This window comes from Gavia stellata, chromosome 14 (genome assembly GCF_030936135.1).
Source record: "Gavia stellata isolate bGavSte3 chromosome 14, bGavSte3.hap2, whole genome shotgun sequence".
In the NCBI taxonomy this organism is placed as follows: Eukaryota; Metazoa; Chordata; class Aves; order Gaviiformes; family Gaviidae; genus Gavia; species Gavia stellata.
Genome location: NC_082607.1, coordinates 11,172,350 through 11,194,477, shown reverse-complemented (window position 1 = coordinate 11,194,477; position 22,128 = coordinate 11,172,350). Strand labels below are relative to the sequence as shown.

Below are 22,128 nucleotides of genomic sequence, written 5' to 3'. Positions count from 1 at the left end.
TTGCCTCCCACAAAGCAGCGAAGCTTGGGGGTACTGACGCTGCAGCGGCGAAGGGAGAAGAGGGAAGGCCTGGGCTGCAGCATGGGACAGGGACAGAGCGTGGGGAGTGGGGAGTCTGTGGAAGCGGTGCAGGTGGGAGCCCAGGAAATGTGCTCGTGCCCCAGTGCTGTGTTGATAAGCACTATCTGGCCTCCCGTGAATGTGGGCTAGCAGCCTCTTGGCTTGGAGCCCTCACCCCATGATCTTGTGGGCTTGCGGGGGTGCTGGTGCCCGTGGGCCTGGGATGGGCAGCATGGCTGAGCCCTGGGCTGCTCTAGGGGAGGTGCAGTGTAGCTGCTTTAGAGTGGCAGCCTCTGTGCCCAATGTTTCTCCACTACAGCTGCTGTCAAGGTTGGGGGTTGCAGACAGCCCTCCCAGAGGCTCTCTACAGCAGTTCCTGCCGTGGCCTCTCGCTCCCGGCTGCGGCCACTGGGAAAAGTGTCTTTCCCCAAGCGCTTTTGCCTCGGTAAGGGTGAATCTGGGCAGAAGCCCTGGAGGCTCCGGCGTCTGGGAGGGGGGAGCTGCTACCCTGGGGGGAACATTCAGGTCTCGGCTGCAGAGCAAAGGCTGATACCAGGGAAAGGACAGGAGGGGGCAGCGCGTGCTCGGGCTCGGAAGAGGGGAAGTGAAACGCGGAGCAGTGAGGCTAGGCGAAGTCCCTTTCCCTGAAGGGGCATCCAGCAAAAAGCCTGAACAAATCTGGTGCTCTCGCTCATCCGGAGGACAGGGAGCAGCCCCGGTCAGCGCATCTTGCTGCCAGGACACTCTCTGAGTGAGGGTTGGTGCTCTTCACTTTCATTTCCTGGACCCCACTTCAGGATCCACTGCGCAGGAGCTGATGTGCAGTAGGACCCGAGAGCTTAAGGAAAATGGTGCGAGCAAAGAACAGCTGGTTGCAGCAGGGACTGTCTTGGGAGCAGGTGAGCAGTATGGAGGTGTGGTCCCATGCAGGAGTGGGGAGCTGGAGCTTGGTCCCCTGTAGAGAGGAGCCCCTCTGGAGCTTTCCTGGCTCCTGCCTGTGGAAGGCCTGCTGAAAACCAAGCATCTTATGAGTGTACCACAGTGAGGAGAGTCTACATTTCTGTGTTGGGCTCTGGTGGATTCTCGCCTTGTGTCGGAGTGAGCATGGGGAAACATGGGCAGCTGCCTAGGGCAGCTGGCAGCTGCTTGTTTGGCAGTGCTGCTCCCCAGCGGGATCCTCACTGAACAGGAGCGCCTGGGGGTGCTCCGAGCCTGCTCTGCAGGTGGGGTGTGCTGCCTTCCTCAAGAACTCAGCTGTGCAGCCTGCAGTCCTGGGCCCTGCAGAGGAAGAGAAAGCAAGGAGGCCGTCCCCACTCTGCTGGGACAGCCCTGCCCAGGGCAGCTGTCTGCTCTCCCTGTGCGAGCAGACTCCAATCAGGAGCCCAGAGCTGCTGGGAGCTAGGCAGTGCAGGACTACCTTCTCCCAGCAGCACCCATAGAGGCCAGGCCAGCAGCAGCTGTTGGGCTGGAGGGGCTTGAAGACCTCTGGTTCCCTTGGTCAGGTTCTGCCCCAGGTCTGGAGCAGCTCTGTGGCCTGGTTGAAGAGGGGCCAGGGATGGCAGTTACGTTTCTAGTGGCGACACTTCTCTTCACAGGTAAGGCTGACCAGACGTGGGTGTGTGTGGGGTCCTCTTTTTCCAGCGAGTTGGCCCCTGGCCTGACTCCAGGGTGTGGGGATGCAGTCGCTGCTGAGCAGGTAAGAGCCACCTGTGCCCTGGCACCACAGAGCACCGTGCAGCCGGTGGCTTGGGCCAGCTGTGCCAGAGGTGGGAGGTGATGGGACCTGGAGCTCCCAATTTCTGAGCTGGTGCCTGAGCTGTTTTAGCCTTTCTCTGGGGTTTACAAAAGACCTTGTGCATTTGTCTTTCTGGACAAACCTGGTGCTTCCAGGCAGGATGCATGGATGCGTGGTGGTGGCAGGCAGCCATACAGGTAGGTTTCTGCCTTAAACTACCTTCACGGTGGACGTGGAGAGAGGCTGCGCTGGCTGATGACACATTGGGCTTCTGCAGCCCTTAGCTGCTACTTGGCATTTTATTAGCTGGTGACTTTTGTCAGTGTCTGGGGGCAGGTCATGGGGAAGCAACGCTTGGGACTCAAGTCCCTCACTGTTCCTGGCTGGAAGCCCTGCCCTGCTGGATTGGCTCTGTGGTAGGTTGATGTAGGCACCTTGTCGCGCTGCCTCATGTCTGGGTGAGGCCCTGGAGGGTTCCGCTGTCTTGGTGCTGGCAGCGCCCTGAGGCTGGGCCAGGAAGGCTGGCCTGCTCCCGCTCCCCTGTTCTCTCCAGCTGGGGTTCCTTGTTGCTCTGGAGTGCCACAGGCAGCCCGCACCCTTCCTGGGGTGGCTGCCCTTGACACTGCGTAGGGGATGCTCTGTCTGCTGTTTCCCGCCCCTGCTTGGCACTCAGTCACCGAGGCAAGCAGCTCCGGTGCCAGCATGATCCACAGCAGAGTGCTCTAGCACAGCATACGGGGGGGGTTCCCTGTACATGCGTGTTGAAGATAACTTCTTGGTGCAGGTACTAAGGGAGCTGACTAGGAAAGGTGCCCTGCTAGATTTGTTGTTTGTGAACAGAGAGGGACTCATGGGCGAAGTGGTGATTGGTGGCTGTCTTGGTCACAGTGACCATGAAGTAGTTGTTTCAAATTGTTGGTGATAGGAGAAAAACTGCCAGCAAAACTTCGACCCTGGGTATGGGGAGAGCAGACTTTGGGCTGCTGAAGAAGCTAGTTAGTGATGTCCCCTGAGAATCTGCTTTTGAAGGTATTGGGGTCCATGAACGCTGGTCAAGAGCCATCTCTTAAGAGCGCAGGAGCAGGCAATTTCAAAGTGTCGGAAGTCAAGCAAGTGGGGCAGAAGACAGGCTTGGCTGAGCAGGGATCTTCTAGAACTTAGGCAGAAAAGGAAAGTGTATGGGCATGGGAAGCAAGGACAGGCGACATGGGAGGACTACAGACATGCTGTCTTGCCACTGTAGGGAGAAAATTAGTGTGGCCAAAGCTTGATTAGAGTTCAAGCTGGCCAGCACTCTGAAGGACAACAAAAAGGGCTTTTTAAAATATGTTAATAGCAAAAGGAGAATCAGAGGTAACAATGGTCTGTTGCTTGACAAGGTCAATCACCTCACAAATGGGGATGTAGACAAAGCAGAGACATTTAATGCCTTCTTCACCTCTGTCTTCAACACTGATGATGGGCCCTGGGACTCCTGGAGCCCTGTGTTGGAAGACCATGACTGGGGGGATGATAAACTACCCACCAGCCCTGAATTTGTTCGAGACTTGCTGCTCCAGCTGGATGTGCATAAATCTATGGAGCACAATGGGATTCATCCCAGGGTACTGAAAGAGCTGGACAATGTCATCATGGGACCTCTCTCCATTGTTTTTCAATGGTCCTGGGAGTCTGGAGAGGTCCCAGTTGACTGAAAGCTAGCAAATGTCCCAATTTTCAAGATGGGTAAGAAGGAAGGACCCTGGTAATTACAGGCCTGTCAGTCTCACTTCAATGCCTGGTAAAACTATGGAAAAGGTTATTCTGGGAGTTATTGAAAAATGCTTGAGAGACAACGCAGTCATTGGTCATAGCCAGCATAGGTTCACGAGAGGAAAGTCCTGTTTAAGCAACTTAATTTCCTTTTATGACAAGGTCACCCATCTAGTTGACCAAGAGAAGCCAGTAGATGTGAGTTTTTTTGATTTTAGCAAAGCTTTTGATGCTGTCTGTCACAGTATCCTGCTGGAGAAACTGTCCAGCACACCAATAGGCAAGCCCGTAATGTGTTGGGGGAGCAATTGGCTGACGGGTTGGGCTCAAAGCGTTATGGTAAATGAGGTTACATTGGACTGGTGGCCAGTCACCAGTGGGGTTCCTCAGGGCTCAGTTTTAGGGCCGGTGCTCTTTAATGTTTTTATAAATGATCTGGATGCAGGAATCGAATGCACATTAAGTAAGTTTGCCGATTATACTAAAGTAGGAGGAGCTGTGGACTCCCTGAAGGGTAGAGAGGCCCTACAGGGAGATCTGGGTAGACTAGACAGCTGGGCAATCACCAACCATGTGAAATTTAACAGGAGCAAGAGCCAGATTCCCCACCTGGGACAGGGTGATCCTGCTTATACACACAAATTGGGGGACGGGAGGCTGGAGAGCATCCCCGCAGAAAGAAGTCTGGGGGTTTGGGTTGATGGCAAGTTGAATATGAGTCAACAGTGTGCCCTGGCAGCCAAAAGGGCCAACCGTGTCCTGGAGTGCATCAAGCACAGCATCGCTAGCCGGGCGAGGGAGGTGATTGTTCCACTCTACGCTGCACTGCTGTGGCCCCACCTTGAGTACCGTGTGCAGTTTTGGGCACCTCACTGCAAGAAGGACATCAAACTATTGGAGTGTCTCCAGAGGAGGGTGACCAAGATGGTGAAAGGCCTCCAGGGCAAGACTTAGAAGGAGCGGCTGAGGTCACTTGCTTTGTTCAGCTTGGAGAAGAGAAAGCTGAGGGGTGACCTCGTCACAGTCTACAACTTCCTCAAGGGGGGCAGCGGAGAGGGAGGTGCTGATCTTCTCTCTCTGGTGTCCAGTGATGGGATGTGAGGAAATGGAATGAAGCTGCATCAGGGGAAGTTCAGACTGGATATTAGGAAAAGGTTCTTCACTGAGAGGGTGGTTGGTCACTGGAACAGGCTCCCCAGGGAAGTGGTCACGGCACCAAGCCTGTCAGAGTTCAAGGAGCCTCTGGACGATGCTCTTAGTCATATGGTTTAGTTTTAGGTAGTCCTGCGAGGAGCAGGGAGTTGGACTTGATGAACCTTATGGGTCTCTTCCAACTTGAGATGTTCTACGATACTCTGATTCTATGCTCCAGTCATGGGAGGTGATGGGGCTCCAAAGGCTGATTCAGATCTGCTTCTGCAGGGCTTTTGGCCAGCTTTCCAGGCTGGAGCCACCTCCTACCCTCCTTGGCGCTGGCTATGTGCACCCTGCCACTGTCTGCCTTCCTGCCGCTCCTGTCGGGACGTGCGCTTGGCTTGCTCCATGCCTCCGCCTCCTCCCAGCCCTTGGCCTGTGCTGCTGGATCAGGGCTCTGAACGGGGTGGGGAGAGTGGTAGAGTGGGAGGTGAGGATGGGGCACTGAGAAGATGGATGTGGAGCTGCATGTGAGGTCTCGGAGCTGGAAGCATATTTGGTGCCCTGGTGCTGCTCCCTGTCAAACTGCCTCCCAATGGCTGCTGTCGCAAGAGGGTTTCTGGGAATAGGCAAGTTTGGTGTCATCCGCCCTCACTGTTCTGGGTACCCAGCCTCTGCTTTGTCTGGGCCGAGGCATCCTCCCATGGAGCTCTGCTGTGCCCGCCGTGCTGCCAGTCCACCCTCAGCGATGGTACTGCCTGCGGTGCCGCAGACATCAGGGCTTTGGCCCAGCCAGGTCCCTGACTGCTGCAGGCAGCCCAAGAAAGAGCAGGAAGCCCCTGGGCACTAACAGCGAGGCTGCAGGGGATTTCTGTGTCTTGATATTGCTTCCTTCCTGGTGGAGGTCTTGCGGCCAGGGAGGGGAAGGGGCGTTGCTGAGCTACGGTTCATTCATCTGCAAGAGCTGAGAGCTGGAGGAGAGCCTGCGTCACTGCCTGGCAGCTGCGCTCACAGGATGCTGTGTTTCTGTTTCCATCGCCTTGAGGTCATTTTGCTGAGCAGAGCCTTTTTGTCTCCCCCGCCCTCATGTGTGCACCCCTGGGGGAGGAGGGGTGGGCAGGCACCCAGCATGGGGCCTGTAGTGACCAGCCCGGTGCTCCTGCCTGCTATGCTGAAAATAGTTAGAAGCCTGTTGCCTCTGCATCCTCGGCAGTGGCGCTGGAGCAGCCTTGCCTGCGGTGCCAGGGAGGGGCTGGCTCACCTCCCAGTGCTGCTGCCTGTTTGAATGGGTGCTCACGACACACAAACGCTGGATTGCATCAGGAGCAGGCTTCTGGGTGGCGGGTCCCAGCCCGCGTGCTGGAGAGAAGGGTGCTTGCTCCTGCCTTGTTCCTGGCTGCTGGCCCAACTGCCAAAGAGTTCTCCCGTGGCTGGTGTTTCCCATCACTTAGACCTGCCTGTTGCTCCTGGAGTTGAGGGTGATACCTGTATCAAGTCCGGCAGCCGGACAATTGGAGCTATTACTCAATAGGTGTAACCAAAACAAAAAGAGAAATCTTTTGTAATTTAGAAATAATTGGAATAGTTGTAAGATAGGGAGCTCTGGGGTGATCTCGCTTTAGACAGCCTTGGCTTTGGAGGAACAGATGCACAGAGCCACGAAGGTAAGAAAGTTGCAAGATGCGTACAAAACCAGCCTTGAAAGACATGAGACACATGATCCCAGGACTGAGCTTGTGCAGAAACAAAGGTCAATTATCAAACACAGTGAAGAAGAGTATGAGCCTTCATCTGAAGACCCCCGACGACCACCTGGAGGCACTAACAAGCATGTGTGAAGGACATTAGCATATGTTAATAAGTTGTCAGAAATAAGATGAACGTATATAACAATTCCGGGAAGTCAAATGCATATGTATGTGATAGGCCAATATAAGCTGCAAACTAACACTGTTTAGGTATGCGCTAGGTGGAATTATCGCCTGCGCATCCGGCGCCGCAATAAAGACTGCCTGCTTTCTAACATCCAGACAAGCGTTAGAGAGTTCTTTTATGCCCGGCTTTTCCGGTAACAAGGGGACTGCAGCGGGGCAGCGTGGGCTCTGGCCGGGACTCACCCCTGCAGACCGCACGGGGGTCGGGGCAGAGCCACCCTCCGTACCTCGGGCTGAGCTCCGGCCGCGCTCCCTGCGGCAGGGCTGGCCTCCGCGCTGCGCCCCAGCCCTCGCCTCGCCCCCAGCCCTCGCCTCGCCCCCGGCGCGGCCGGGGCAGGCTCTGCCCTCTGGCACGTCTGGGCTCGGGAGAGCCTCAGCCGCCCCCTCCGCGGCCTTTCCCGGGGAAGCGCGGCTGGTGCCGCTGGCTGCACCCTCCCTTGCCCAGGGCTCGGCGTTGCCGCCCGCAGCAGCCGCACTCCCGGGAGCCGAGCCGGGCCGGGTCCCCGCCCCGCTGCCGTTTATGACTTGAATTTCTGCGGTTTTTCAGTCTGTGACCTGGGGGGCGGCAGGGTGCGGGGAACCGGGCACGGGTGGGGCTGCGAGGGGACGGGCTTCCCCGCACCGGCCGCGCGGCTGCTCCCGCTCGCCCCTCGCTTCCCGTCGGACGGCGGGGAGTGGCTGGGGCCACCCGGGGGGGCCAAGCGCCGGTGCCTGTTTCCGGGGTTCGGCTCGGGGCGGTGCGATCGGGCATCCGGCGGGCGGAGCCGGTCCGTCCTTCAACCCCCTCAGCAGCAGCAGCAGCAGCAGCGGCGGCGGCAGTCCCGGGGCGAGCGGAGCGGAGCTCAGCGGGACCGCACCGGAGCAGGTCGAGCCGAGCCGAGCCGAGCCGCGCCGCGCCGCCGGTAAGTCGTGGCGGGCGCCGCCGCCGGGCAGGGCGGGGCCTGGCGCAACCGGTGCCGCGCTTGCATCAGCCGCCGCCCGCACGTGGGGCCGGTGCAGGCGGCGGCCGGGACCTGCCGCGGCGCCCCGTCCTGGTCCCGCCGTCCCCCGGGACAGCGCCGGGCTCCCCGGAGGGACGGAGCGTGGCTGGCAGCTGCCCGGGGCCGGAGATGTCCCCGCGGGGGCTGACTGCCCCCGGCATCTGCCCCGAGCCGCGGCGGGAGGCGGTGGGCACCGGGAGGCGGTGGGCACCGGGAGGCGGTGGGTATCGGGAGGCGGTGGGCACCGGGAGGCGGTGGGTATCGGGACGCGGCGGGCAGCGGGAGGCTCCCGCCGGCGGGAGCTGTCGCCCGACACGTTACTTCCCCTCTCCTCCGCGCGCCCGTAGCTCGCCGCGTGCTCTCCGGCTCGGGCGCCAGCGTGACAGCGTGGCGTTCTGCCAGACACCTCTCCGGCCCTGGGCTGATTCTCCCCGGAGCCGGCCGAGCAGCTTTCCCTAGGCCGGCTCTGACGGGTGCTGGTGTGGCTCTGGGTGCTTCACGTGTTCCTTCCACCGGGCACGGTGAACCCCCAGTGCAGCAGGGCCTGCGGGGGTTAGGAAGGGGAGGCTGTCCCGCATCTTCCTGCTCGGCACCACTCACGCTTTTTTCTCTGCGCTGCTCTGGGAATAAGGGCTGAGCACGTTCCCGCTGCCAGCCTTGTGCTTGCAGTTCGCAGAGCTTGCGTCAAGCGTCAGAAATCCTTGGAGCAATCGAGCAGCGCTGGGGAAGGCAGCCAGAGCTGTCCGTGCAGTGGCTGGGGAGGGTGCCAGTGCTGGGGCACTTGTTCCCTTGAAACCTGGCCCAGGGGCTGCCCTGGCCTGGGACAGCTCCTTGGGCCAAGGCCGAATGTAGCATGTGCCAGCTCAGGAGGTTTCTCCAGAAACAGGCTGGTTTGAGGGTTATGGGGAAGCAGCTGAGCAGGTAGCTGCCACTGCTACCCTCATAATCCCCCAGAGTGGAAAAGGGCCACAAAGTTATCATCATGTGTACTCACGCTGAGCCACACAGGGCAGCGTCAGTGCTGCCCCAGGCGCCTGTCTGGAGCGTGTTTTGTTTCCCAGTGAAGGGAGCAGCCAGCAGGGAGAAGGCACTGGTGGGTGGGTGTTCCAGTGCTGGGCACAGGGTGGTAGCCGTGGCTGTGGGCATTGGGAGCCGCTTTACTTGTGGCTCCTCTCACCCTGTGCTGGCTGCCTGCTCCACAGGGTGCTCGTCTCCCAGAGCTTTTTGGGGATGGGTGGCAGCTGTGAGCAAGGGGAGTGGGGGTGACACGCTTTTAGGGCGATTGTATCCTGCAGAGCGTGCAGGGTGCTCAGCAAGTGCCGAGTGCAAGTGCTCGGCAAGTTGGCATGCGATGTGCACTGGGGGCCCACGCTGTGTGTCTAGCCATGCATCCCTGCTGAAGGTGTAGTGTAGATGCTAGGAGCAATGGAGAAATGGCCACGTCCTAGTGAGTCAGCCCAGCCTTCCAAATCCTCTGCTGGAGGAATGCTTTGTCTCCCTTGCCATCGCCGCTGCGCATGCCCACACGCCAGGCCGGAGGGATGTGCCAGCAGTCAAGTTTGGGCTGAGGGATCTCCAGGTTGCCAAATCAGTAGGGAGTTGCTGGGAGACAGTGGGCAAGCTCTGGGACATGCCCAGGGGCCCCATGGTGGGGACCACACAGGGCTTGTGCAATGAGCCTATTTCCCACCACAGACTCGCTGGGTTCATCCCTTCCTCGCTGTCCTGGTGCAGGGGCTGTGCAGGTGGGGTATGTGCAGCCTCACGGTGCCTTGGAGAGAGCTGTCACGGTCTCTGCCCCACCAGCATGGCGGGGGCTTAGTGCCAACGGGTCAGCTGGGAGCAGGCATAGCTCCTGTGGGCATTGCTGTCTGCCCTGCTCCCCGCAGTGTGGGTCCTGCTGCCTGCAGGACGCTGAACTTCACGCTCCTACCGTCCCTTCTCTTGCAGGGGTTTTGAAGCAGCTGAGCGCTACCCACGAGAGGACAAGATGTTTGCGGGAAAAGTGACCAGTGTTGGGAAGAAGCTGATCCGCCGGCGCGTGGTGGATCTGAGCTCCGAGGACACGCGTTTCGCTCGCTGTCTCTCCACACTGGACCTCATAGCCCTGGGGGTGGGCAGCACGCTAGGGGCCGGTGTGTATGTGCTGGCCGGAGAAGTGGCCAAGGAGATGGCTGGTCCCTCCATTGTCCTCTGCTTCCTGGTGGCTGCTCTCTCATCAGTACTGGCTGGACTCTGCTATGCAGAGTTTGGGGCCCGCGTCCCCAAGACCGGCTCTGCCTACCTCTACAGCTACGTCACTGTCGGCGAGATCTGGGCTTTCACAACCGGCTGGAACCTCATCCTCTCCTATGTGATAGGTACGGGACTGGGCCAGGTGCTGGCACGTGTGCTTGGGCTCCTTCCAGCACCGCACTGGCAGCATGGGGGGCTCATGGGGGCAGTGTGTGGTGCTATGGGAGCAGGGTGTGGGGTGGGATCAGAAAGGAGGTGGGTGCTGGGGTGGGGGTGGCCGGTGTCGCTGTGCCCTGGGCTCAGACTGATGCACAGATTTGCCATCAACCAGGCACGGCCAGTGTGGCTCGAGCCTGGAGCGCGGCATTCGACAACATCATCGGCAACCACATCTCCACTTTCTTCATGAACAAGACCACAGTGCACCTGCCAGGGGTCCTGGCCGAGCGCCCAGACTTCTTCGCTCTGATCCTGATTGGGCTACTCACTGGTGAGTGCATAGGAGTGGCTCCGTGGCACCGCAGATGGTGGCATGGGAGCCCAGCAGGTCCCCACTCACCCCTTCTGTCCCCGCAGCGCTGCTGGCCTTCGGTGTCAGTGAATCCGCCCTCGTGAACAAAATCTTCACAGCGGTGAACCTGGTGGTGCTGGGCTTCGTCATCATTGCTGGTTTCGTGAAGGGAGACATCAAGAACTGGCAGCTCTCAGAGGACTACATCGACGGCTACCTGGACCCACTGGATGATATTGGGTGAGGAGAGCAACTGTGCCAGGCCAGGGTCCCGTGCCAGGCCAGGGTCCCGCACAGGGCTGGCACCGGCCCTGCTGTCTGTGCACCCCACGGCAGCTGCTCTCCTCCCTCCTTTCCAGGAAAAAAGCCTTCGGCTCTGGTGGGTTTATCCCTTTTGGATTGGAAGGGATCCTGACTGGTGCTGCCACCTGTTTCTATGCCTTCGTGGGCTTTGACTGCATTGCCACCACAGGTACCGCCTTGGGCGAGGGCAGCGTGGGCATTACCCCAGCACAGCTGGCGGCTGGCTGGGACCTACTGGGGAGGATGCTCCATGGCATGGGAAACAGCCTGTCCTACCGCTCCTGGGAGGTTTCCCCGCAGTGGTTCTGTCCCCAGCTGGGCCAGCACACAAGGGCTCACAGCCTGCCCTGCCCCAGGAAAAGGGGCTCCCTGCACTGGACCGTGGGAGAGGGGCTGCACCCTGCCTGTGCAGGCAGCTCCTGGAGCAGTGAGGAGCCTTTCCGCTGCCGAGTTGAGGTTGTGACAGCACTGGGAATTGCTAGTGCCTCCTGGTTATTTCCCAGCCTCAAGCAACATTTTTCTAAATGACTGAGTTCATGCAGAACTGCCACTTTTGAGAGCGCAGGGAGCCCTCTTAATTTCCTCTCATTCCCCCAGGAATCTACTTAGTGGGTGGCTGGTACAGGCTGTTCTGCCTGATTTCCCTGCCCGTTCTTCCCCGCCCCCAGGGGCTGCCCGGCAGCTGCCCCCTTCCCCCTTCCTTCCTATGCTGGCTGCCGAGCCCCTTGCCGGGGAGCAGAGGGCACGGTGCCTGCCTCGATGTGCCCACGCACACAGAGGATGCACGTTCAGTGAGCTCTGTGGGGAACAGGAGCTGCTGGTGGGGGCAGAGGGCCAGCATGGCTAGGGGGGAGCTGTGAGCCCAGCTACCGGGCAGCCGCATGCCTGGAAGCCGTGGCTGCAGCCACGCGCCTCTGCTCTCGGCAGTGCCGAAGCCTCTGCCAGCGCAGCAGCACAGCTGGGGACCCCTCCTCTCCAACAGCCCCTGCCTGCTGCTGCCCAGTCCCATGCTGCCATGGAAAGTCCCTGCTACGGCTCGTCCCCCAGGGCCAGCTGCCCCGCGCTGTGCCTCGGAGCAGGGACAGATACTGCATCTTGTCTCTGCACAGGGGAGGAAGCCAGGAACCCACAACGCTCAATCCCCATTGGCATCATTGTGTCCCTCCTCATCTGCTTCGTGGCTTATTTCGGGGTCTCCGCAGCCCTGACCCTCATGGTACCTTACTTCCTCCTGAACAAGGAGAGCCCCCTGCCTGAGGCTTTCAAGGCAGTGGGCTGGGAGCCCGCCCGCTATGCCGTTGCCGTCGGCTCGCTCTGTGCCCTCTCCACCAGGTAGGACTGGCTCTGTTCTTGGCACCACCTGGCATGGCATGGGGACCAGCAGCACACATCCCAGCTGGGCTGGGGGTTTGCCCCATCTGGCTGCTGTCCTGCTCCCAGCACAGAGCTGATCCCATCCCCGTCTGGGTGGTGGGTGTGCTTGCCTGGCAGGCCCTGAGCCATCTCTCCCCATGGCAGCTTGCTGGGCTCCATGTTCCCCATGCCCCGCGTGATCTATGCCATGGCGGAGGACGGGCTGCTCTTCAAGTTCCTCTCCAGCATCAACAGCCGCACGAAGACCCCTCTGTTAGCCACCATCACCTCGGGGCTCCTTGCGGGTAAGGCTCCTGGCTGCCGCCTCACGCTCAGCCCTGTGGCGGTCTGGAACCATACTCATGCTGCCTGTCCTTATTGCAGCGGTGATGGCCCTCCTGCTTGACCTGAAGGACCTGGTGGACCTCATGTCAATCGGCACGCTGCTGGCCTACTCCCTGGTGGCGGTGTGCGTGCTCATCCTCCGGTGGGTGCCTCCTCTCGTGTGGTGGTGCCCGTGGTGGATGTGCCTTGCGGCAAGCACAGGGCTTGTGGCCACAGCTTTTCACTGGGGGGATGCAGCCTGGGGAAGCATAAAGCCCCCAAGATGGAGGCTGCTCAAAAGAGCCTGCGCGGTGTCTCTAGACACATCTGTGGGGTGGCCATCGCAGGGCCACTGCTGGAGCAGCGTGTGGGGCTGGAGGAGTAGGAGGGGTATGAGGGTGCTGCCCACTGTGCCCCTGGGTTGGGAAGTTCCTCAGGCTCCGCTGCAGCTTGTCCCGCCTGCTCAGGTACCAGTCCGGGCAGCTGAACTCCCCAAAGGCCATGGAAATGCTGGAGCTGAATGGGAATGAGGAGGAGAGGGTGATCATGAACCCGACTGTCGCCAGCGCCCAGCAGAAAGAGACACTGTCCCTGGCGACGCTCTTCAACCCACTTGCAGACACCCCCACCACGCTCTCGGGGCGCATTGTCTACATCTGTGTCTCAGTCATTGGTGAGTGAATGGGAGCCGGTGGCCGATGTCCCCTCCTGCCAGGGGCTGGAGCGTTTTGGCACGTCTCTGCAGAGCCGGGAAGGGATGGTGGGCATGCCGGGCAGAGGAGAGGGGCCAGGCAGCACAGGCTGCCAGCTGCTGTTGGCAGCGCCAGCGGGCACTAGACCTGCTCTGCCCTCAGCAGGGTGCCAAGCGCGGGACACAGCTGGGGTTTGGGGTGTACGGGGACTGATGGAGGACGTGGGTGCTAAGCCAGGCATGTGGGGGTGGTGATGGGAGCTCCCTGTGACGAGCCTGGCCCAGGCTGGCCACCCAGCAAGGGTGGTCCCTGGCCCCCCAAGAGTGCTTGATCTTGGCCAGTGAGGTTTGATCCGTCCATCAATAGCTTCATTGTGCAGTCAGAATGGGGTGGCTCAGCCAGGTCTGGGTACGCGTCAGAGCTGGGTTTGAGCCCAGCCAAGTGCAGGCTCCCCTCGGCTTGCTGAGCTGGCAAGTTCCCCCAGCAAAGCACTTTCCTGAGGCTTTGGGGTGGGTGTTGGAGACAGCATGTGCTGGACCCATACCTGACTTGAGAGGAGTGGGTGCCTCAGCCCAGCCTTTGGTGATGCTCGGGGTCCCAGGGAGGCCACGTGCTGTGCAGCCCCCCAACTGTCCCCTCTCTTGCAGCCACACTGATCACAGTCATCTGCGTGGTCCTGACCCTCAAGGTGACTGCGCTGAAGGACGCCAGCGTGGGCTGGATCACGGCCCTGGTGCTGCTCCTTGTGGCTCTGCTCATTCCTACCATCATCGTTTGGAGGCAGCCACAGAGCAACGCCCGGTTGAACTTCAAAGTGAGTGCAGCCCCCAGCAGCTCAGTGCACTCCCATGGACCCCTAGCAGGGTCTGGGCCATTGCAGGGTCTGCCAGGGCTTGCTGCCAGGCAGTCACTGTCCAGAAAAGCCCAGGGCCCCGAGACATGGCTCTCCGAGGTGCAGTCCCCAGCGTAGAAGTGCCCGGGTGCTCTCTGGGCTGTGGCAGGGGTGGGATCCCCCTGTGGCCAGCAGCATCCTCGAGCCTGGCTGGGTCCCTCAAGGCATAGCTGACATGACACCTCTTGTCCCTTGCAGGTACCTTTCCTCCCGCTCCTGCCCATCTTCAGCATCTTCGTTAACATACTGCTGATGGTACAGCTGAGTGCCGGCACCTGGGTGCGGTTTGCCATCTGGACGGCTGTGGGTAGGTGTCCTGTGGAGGGGAACGCAGCGCCTGCAGGGTCTCCCCTGGGGGGCTGTTACACTGGCAGCCCACTGCTGTGCATTTCATTGTGGAAACTGTCCTGCAGGTTTTATGATTTACTTCGGCTATGGGATTCGGAACAGCGTGGAAGGGAAAAACATGGAGGAACCCGGTGCCACAGTAGAAAAGCCTCTGCACCACCCTGAACTGGACCTTGGCCCCGGGGCTGCTGCGGTCTGAGGGACTGGGCACCAGCACTCCGTGGACCTCTGCCAGTATTCCCGCTTGGGGGACAAGATCATGATCCACACAGTACATCCATCCCCTCGCCCACGGGGAGCGAGTCCCAGAGTCAGGACCGCAGAGCCAGGTCATGTGCTGCCCTTTCCCCTCGCAGAGCAGAGGTCACGGAGACGAGCCACCGGGCTGGGTGGGAGCGCTGGTGGCCCGGGGCTGGTCTCTGCCATCCCCCTGACCCTGCTGAGGGGCAGTTACACTGTCACGGCCCTCCTGCCGTGGAAGCTGCTGTCAGAAATGCTGCTTTCCCTGTGCACGGGAGGCCCCGTGTGTTGGTGCAGCTGTATTCATTCTGTCTGTCCATATGGCTGTGGTCACCACCTCCTCTTCGTGCTTTCCCAGTGCTGGGCGTGTATATGGCCGCTATGGCTGGAGCCATGCAACGAGGCTTGGGGCGGCTCATTCTGATACCGCCAGCAGTCCGGTACTCCCCAGCAGCATGGGGCTCAGCTGGCCAAAAGCCTCTCTGTGTCTGGAATTTGCATCCTGTGCTGAGCCCCGTGCTGCCCCAGCCGTGCTGCCCCAGCCATGCTGCTTGGTGTGAGCATCTAGCTCGGGTGTCCGTGAAGATGTCCACAGTGTAGCCATACCAGTGTCCAACATCGTATGCCTTTGTATAATTGGTGTTTTAATGTCGACTTTTATACCTATTAAACTAAATGTTTTTTAAGTGCTTGGGTCTGTTGTCCTGCCGCATCTCATGTTAATGCCCTGTGGTCATGGACCCCTGGGCAGGATCCCATGTGCTGCTGGGCCAGGTGCCAGGCTGGTGCCAGGGCAGAGCAGGGCTCGGCCACAGCTGGCTGTGCTGGCTGAGCTCCCTGCCTGAAACCTGCTGCCTGGAGCCACCAGCCCTTGCACTGTTCCCTGGGACAGTGAGCCAGGAACCGTGGAGCAGTGCTCCAGGCCAGCTCAACCCAGTGCTGCTGGTACCTCTGGGCAGGACACCAGGCTGCCATGGGCCTGCCATGCAGGCCCTGTGCTACATGGGAGTGTGGCACCAGGTCCCAGGGCAGCGGCTGCAGTAAAGACCTTGAAAATATCTCCTGGAGGCTCCAGCAATGGTCCCAGAGGAAGCATGGCCAGGAGCTGGGCTGCATCCCTGTGAGATGATGATTTCCCAGATTCTGGTCTGGTCTAAATCAGCCTTGACAGATTATTTTGCAAAATAAACTAATTTAGGGCAGATGGATCTTGCATGGTTTTGGCATCTCTCTCTGTATGCTGGCAGTGGAGCGGGGTCAGTGCACGGTCAGTGGCAAGGGCCCCACACCATCAGCTCTGCTTGGCCCCTGGGCTGGAGCGGTGAGCCCTGCCCCAGGGCTGTGCCCGGAGTAAAAGGGGCTGCGGCACCTGCTCTAGCCCCATGCTAGGCACTGCCTGCCCTGCTGCCCCATGCCGGCATGCCCTGCCAGAGCCTCAGGCTCCAGCCCTCAGGCGCAGCTGACTCTTGCCACTAGCTCCTCGCAGGTGCTTCCAGCTCTCCTGTTCATGCCAGTGCCCCAGTGTGCCACGCTGGGTCACACCACCCCACCTGGTGGGTATCTTCTGGCCAGGGGCAGCACATGGGTCCCTGCTGAGCCCTGAACCTGCAGTCCCTCTGGCACCCATGCACCCCGGTTCAGGTGCTGTTGCTGTTGCTAGGCTTAGCGGGCAATGGGCCTGTGACACGGCTGGAGCCCTCACCCCCTGGCTTGGCCCTGCTGCAGGCCCCCCATGCCTTTGTTCGTGCCTGTGTCCCCGTGCACATGTGCATGTCCATATCTGTGCGTGGGTCTGTTTGTGCCCAGGGGTATGTCTGTGCCTGGCTCCAGGCCATCCCACTGGGCACCAGCGTCCCATCCTGGGCACCCATTGGGACTGGCAGAGGTCCAGACATGGAGCAGGGTGCTGGAAGCCCTGGGCAGCTCCCACCAGGGCAGCCTGGCAGGGCAGCCACCAGTCTGTGCTGGTGCGGTACGGTGGGTTAGTGCCATCCTGCCACGGGTGCAGGTGCTGGCAGGAGCGCAGCAGCCCTGTCCATCCCCGGGCCCTGTGCAGGGCACCCTGCCCTTGCCTGTCTGCCTAGGGGTGCTGCCCCAGCCCTTGGCGCCCACTCTGGGGGCACCCTGCCTCCGTCTGCCCACCACCTCCTTCCACCCCATCTGGGCTAGCAGAGCTGCCATGGATGGCACTGCATACTCCATCGGGCAGTGCCTCTGCCTCTCCTGGGCCCCTCTGGTGTTACTGTACATCTCAGCACATCAGTTGGTGGATGAATAACACCCAGCCGGAGCCCCAGCATGTTGTCTGCACGAGGGAGCAGCACAGGCTGCTCCCGCTGCTTTAACTGCTGCCACGCCAGCCTGCGTGTGGTCTGCTGAGATGCTCTCATAGTAACTGGGGTCTCCATTGTGGAGAGAGGGGCCGGGAGGGAAGCATGTTCCTGGGTGAAGGCTGTCAGGTGTTGGGGGCTGCAGGGTGGGCTTTCCCCTCCCATGCCAGTCTGGAAGGGGCCATTTTCTGGTTTGAGAAAACAGAGCAAAAAGCAGAGCCTGGCTTTGCCACTGAGAGGCCTGATCCCCAGCCCTGCACCCAGCTGGCTGTGGTTTTACCCGTCAGCCATGGAGTTTCCACCCAGATTTGCAGCACAGGCTGTGTTTCTGACTGCTGCCCAGCCATAGGCCTCCCTGGGGCGGCTCCAGCTCTGGCAGAGCAGCTGGCAGAGCCCTGGAGGGAACCAAACAAGCCTGAAGCTGCTCCCCTGCCTGTGCCTCTTCCTCTGCACGGGTGCCAGGCAGACCAGGCACAAGTGTGGGCAGGAACACGGGCAGGGGAGGCAGGGCTGGCTCCTGTGTCAGTCCTGTCTTGCTGGCTGTAGTGCCGGGGGGGCACTCAGGCAGGCCCCCTGGGAGCTACAGCCGGGGCTTGGCTTGTGATCTCCCTGTTGCTGTCCCCCCTGGATTTAAAGAGGAGCTGGAGGGTTGTTGGTTCCGGCTGCGTTTGGCCCAAGCCATGCTGACGGGGAAGGCAGTGGGGCAGCATTGCAGCGGGGGCCTGGCTGCGGCCACCGGCTGACAGTGACATGCTCGGGCCATGGGCCATGCCGGGGATGCAGCACTGGCGGGTCAGGGTGTGGGGGGGTGCAGAGAGGTGGTGGCTTTTGGCTACCTCCCTGCCTAGCTCCACCCAGTCCCCTGCGGCTTTCATAACCCCACGCAGTGCCAGGTGTCCTGCGCAGCCCCGGCTGCCTTCAGGGGACATGGGGCTTTCCTGGACGAGGCGTTGGAGCAGCTCTCTCTGCACACCAGCTGCTTGCCGAGGAAGAGCCTTCGGCGGGGGGCTGCAGAGAGGAGCCAGTGTGGGTACGCAGGCTCTGGGCAGGACGGAGCCAGAGCGCTGTGCTGCTGAGCCGTTGGAGGGAGACCTGGCACTGCAGAGCCTGCCCTCTGCACTGCTCCCCTGCCAGACCAGAGGTGGCCCTGGCACGCGGAGATGTAGCAGCAGATTAAATTTGAAATTGGGTACAATGATCTGTTTGGGAGTTAAAATAGGCTGGCTGGTCTGCACTGCTCTGTGACACCAAATACTTCAACCCGAGGAGTTACTGCACCGCCTTCTTCCATGTAGGACCAGCGAGCAGGTACGGTCTGATCCTCCTGCCCTCAGGTGACGGATTGGTGGAGCGGAGCTGCGGCAGCTGCTGGGTGGGATGCATCCATCAGCCGGGCACGAGCCCTGGAATCCAGGGAAGGTACCCCAGGGCAGACGGGGTTACTGGCGCGACACAGCAAACTCATCAGCCCGTGATATTTCTGCAGTGGCGCTGCAGGGCCTTACCACCCAGAAGAGCTCCAGGAGATCAAAGCCAGTGCTGGGTGAGATTACTATCACTGCTTACTCACCCAGCTCCAGGCAGGTCCCAACCCTGCTGCTTTCTGTGGTAACAGCTTAAGCAAGCACGACCCAATAGCTGGCACGAGACTGCATGCATCTTATAATCCTCCCAGCCCCGAGCCATGGCAGGTGGCCGGCTCTCTAATCATGCAGGCTTAATGCTCTCCTTGCTTTGCCTTTGCAGGTCTGGAACGATGACTTGCTGCCAGGTGGATGCTCTTCTCCTGCTCTCCTTACTTCCCAGTGCTGCAGCTGGTGACCTGGTTCCTGCTCTTGTTCCCTGGTCCATGCTGCAACTAGCCAAAGGGCTGTTCTTGTCACAGCCCATCCTGGAACTGACAGTATGCTGTGACAACGCCTGCACCCAGAGGGAGGCCACCCTTGTCTCTCAGGACTTCCAGAAGTACCTCTCTTATGAGATGATAGTGTATCCCAACAGCACCCGCACCCTCACTACGGAGGAAGTGGGCCCCTGGGCAAGTGGCACGGAGAGGAGGTGGCAGAGACAGCATGTGCGAAGCTAGCAGCAGCAGATCTATGGTGCAGACAGGCGGTTTTCTATCAGTGGGAACTACTTCCTGATGAACCACCCCTTCTCTGCCACTGTCAAGATCTCTACGGGCTGAATGGGTGTGCTGGTGTCCGAGCGGCATGTCCTCACCGCTGCCCACTGCATTCACAACAGCAAAGACTATGTGAAGGAGGCCAAGAAGATCAAGGTGGGTTTCTTGACGCCCATGCAGGGCACTGGCAACGGGACGGGGGCGGGGAGGCTGGCGATGCACCGGGCTCGGGTGTAGTGCATGCAGGTGCCCACAGGCTGGATCCAGGGCCCCAACTTGGTCATCATGGACTACAGCTACGCCCTTTTGGACCTGCGCAGGCCACACCGGTGCCCGCACATGAAGCTGATGGCAGCTGCGGCAGTGGAGGGATGGCTGGGAAGAGGATTAATTTCTCGGTCCACCTCATCTACCAGCACTCCAATGCCAGGCCTGGTGCATCTGGTTCTGGGGTGTATGGCAAAGTGTGGGACCCCGTATGACACAAATGAGACAGGAAGGTGATCAGGGTCTTCTCAGGGCCCCAGTGGCTGGGGAGCACCATGACTCTAATGTTGCCGTTCACTTGACTGCTCTAAAGTTTGCTCAGATTTGTTATTGGATCAAAGGGGACTCTAAAAGCTGTCACACTGAATGAGGACCGCAGCCTCCCTCTTCCCCTCACCAGTGCAGATGGCTTTGAGCATGGTGTTCCTCAGCGAGAGCACGGCCGAGGAGCCTGAGGAGGAGCAGCATCCCCTGGCAAAACCGCTCCACTTTATTCTGTTCTCTATCATGGAGGAAAAGGGTCTCCACAGATCACAAGGGATCCAGCAGAAACTCATTGGAGTCCAAGTCCTGATTCCCCATGAAGTCTGAAGGGTGGTTTCAGCTACTTTGGTTGGCACTGGCATGAATGCAGCATCAGGGTTCTTTACAGAAAGAGCTTGGCTGTTGGCCAGGAAAAGTGGCCTCTGCTTCCAGCATGTGAACTGCTCACAACTTGGAGAGGCACCCACACGCTTGCTGCTAAGTTGTACCCGGTTTCTCTTGGGTCTCGTCAGGTCTCTCGGTCTGTTGGCTGCACTGCCCAGCTTGGCACTGCCCCAGCAATGTGAGGACAAAGGGTCTTCTCTCCTAATACAACCTTTGTGTGCTGCTGAAAGGTGTCTGAAAGGCAGCCCTGGAGCCTGAGTCTTGTGGGCACAGAGCATGCCACGGCCAGGAGCCTGGCCAGGGCAGGGCAGGAGGGGCTGCTCCAGGACCCTGGCAGCCACCATGCTTGAGAGCACTCTTGGCAAGGACACCTATTCTGACTGATGCAGCATGGTGCCACACGTGGCAGCACGGGCTGAGAGCTGGGAACACCAACTGACTTGTAAACTTTCTCATCTCACTTTGGTTCTGTCTGGGATTGCTGTAGGAGGAAGGGATCCTGACATTTACTGCAGCTGTAGTATTTGAGGTGGATTCTTTTAGGCAAATACATGTATTTGAATAAAAGTCAGCACAAATCTGTTTGCAAAGGTTATGTTGAAAGAGGAATGGTGGGTGCATAGATTGCTAGCCCTGGTTTGGGACTTGCTGAAGGAGACAGCCTTCCTCCAGACTGAAGTGAGTGGGACAGGGAGATCTGCGGAGAGCTGAAATCACAGTATCTTGCAAAAATAGAGACTGATGCCTTCTGCAGTCATAAAACAGCCTAGGCACCTGACTGAACAGATTTCTGCATGTTCTGTCACATACATAGGACTGATGTGTCCAATAGGCCACATCAGTCTCTGGCAGGAGCAAAGTGAAAGTTTACCTTATGTTTCCCTACCTCATACACAAGAGATTCCTTTGCTAATCCTAGAGTTTCATGGCTGATACCTTTCCCTATCTTCCTTAAGTTTCCCAGTTTCCCTGCTGTGTTTGCCCAGGCAATTATTTCCTCTGTAATTCATATTCTCCACAAGGGACGTCACGCTGATGCTGCTCTGCCAGGCTGGACAGATGACTGCTTCTATTTTTCACTCTTAAGTCAACGTCCTGCTCCTTTTCACTGCATCTCATGGGCAGCCCGCATCACAGGCTTCTCAGTGCTGTCATTGCTTAAACCTGCTGAAGACTGAACACGCAGTTCCTTCAAGATCTGTGACAGTTGTACAGGCGCAGCAACCTGACTTGCAAAACAAACAGGTAGGAGACATTTCAACAAACTAAACTTAACACCCCCCTCCCACTCAGTTATCAAGACTTTGGGGTAATGTGAGTGTTAAAATAAAGTTGTATGCCTGGTCTGCAGATGGGTATGCAATGGTTTCTATTCTCTTGGATGAGATAATGCATGAAAAATGATGATTACACATTACTGGGCAGGGAGCAGCTGCTAATATTTACATAATACAAACCCAATTTACAGACAGAATTTAACTTGTTCAATGGAATTACTTGCCCTAGCTGAGAGGTTCTTGGGGACAGATCAGAAAGGGTTTTCATCTCCTGTGGTCCCTTGTTCAGACCCTAAGACAGATTAGAGAGTGTCAGCTATGCTCTTGTTACAATGGGAAGAATGTCTGTCGTAAACACAGGGAAGGGAGTTCTGGGTTCCTTCCTCTCTGAAGTGCACACTGGGATGTTGTTTTGTTTTATACACTCCTCTGATTGTGGAACAGGTGACAGGATAGGGAAAGTTCTCCTAGAACCTGCTGATGTGGAACATAAGGGCTTGTCTTATTCAGAGCAGCCGTACACTTTATAAGCAACTTCCTTCTGACATCAGCCATCAGCTATTGCAAAAGAGAAGAGGAGAAAAAGCCAGCACCAAGACAGAAGCCAAGAGAAACACACCGAAACTCGTGCCCCATTTTAGAGTCCATCTTTGTGTTTGCAAGTGACAGCAGCTTTAAGACACCAACAGGAGATATTTCCCCGACTTTATGTCACAGAGCGAGTGGTTTTGATGCACAAACTGCAATGGGTACAGGACTCACTGTTGTAGTGGGTTGACCTTGGCTGGCTGCCAGGTACCCACCCAGCCGCTCTATCACTCCCCTTCTCAGCAGGACAGAGGGAGAAAACAAGATGGAAAAGAACTCATGTCAAGATAAAGGCAGTTTAATAAAGCAAATGCAAGTCTGCGCATGGAAGCAAAGGAAAACAAAAGATTTATTCTCTACTTCCCATCAGCAGGCGATGTCCAGCCACTTCCCGGGAAGC

At 58.9% G+C, this 22,128-nt stretch overlaps 1 protein-coding gene and 1 pseudogene across 1 annotated transcript; both read left to right on the top strand.

The window, feature by feature from the left end:
• The first annotated feature begins 7,508 nt into the window (after window positions 1-7,508).
• Window positions 7,509-14,719, top strand: SLC7A3 (solute carrier family 7 member 3). The gene is made up of 12 exons (XM_059824271.1): window positions 7,509-7,517; window positions 9,546-9,955; window positions 10,162-10,320; window positions 10,407-10,581; window positions 10,701-10,813; window positions 11,754-11,976; window positions 12,163-12,302; window positions 12,382-12,484; window positions 12,789-12,994; window positions 13,661-13,827; window positions 14,104-14,212; window positions 14,319-14,719. Exons 2-12 carry the CDS (start codon window positions 9,586-9,588, stop codon window positions 14,450-14,452), a joined length of 1,899 nt encoding a protein of 632 aa, XP_059680254.1. The 5' UTR covers window positions 7,509-7,517; window positions 9,546-9,585; the 3' UTR covers window positions 14,453-14,719.
• A 155-nt stretch (window positions 14,720-14,874) lies between these two features.
• On the top strand, window positions 14,875-19,585 carry LOC104259716 (serine protease 23-like; annotated as a pseudogene).
• Window positions 19,586-22,128: the final 2,543 nt, after the last annotated feature.

Coding starts and splice junctions, on each gene's coding strand:
- SLC7A3 (XM_059824271.1), top strand. CDS start 9,586: ATGTTTGCGGGAAAAGTGACCAGTGTTGGGAAGAAGCTGATCCGCCGG. Junction 10,814..11,753: donor TGACTGCATTGCCACCACAG/GTACCGCCTTGG, acceptor GTCTCTGCACAG/GGGAGGAAGCCAGGAACCCA. Junction 12,303..12,381: donor CACCTCGGGGCTCCTTGCGG/GTAAGGCTCCTG, acceptor TCCTTATTGCAG/CGGTGATGGCCCTCCTGCTT.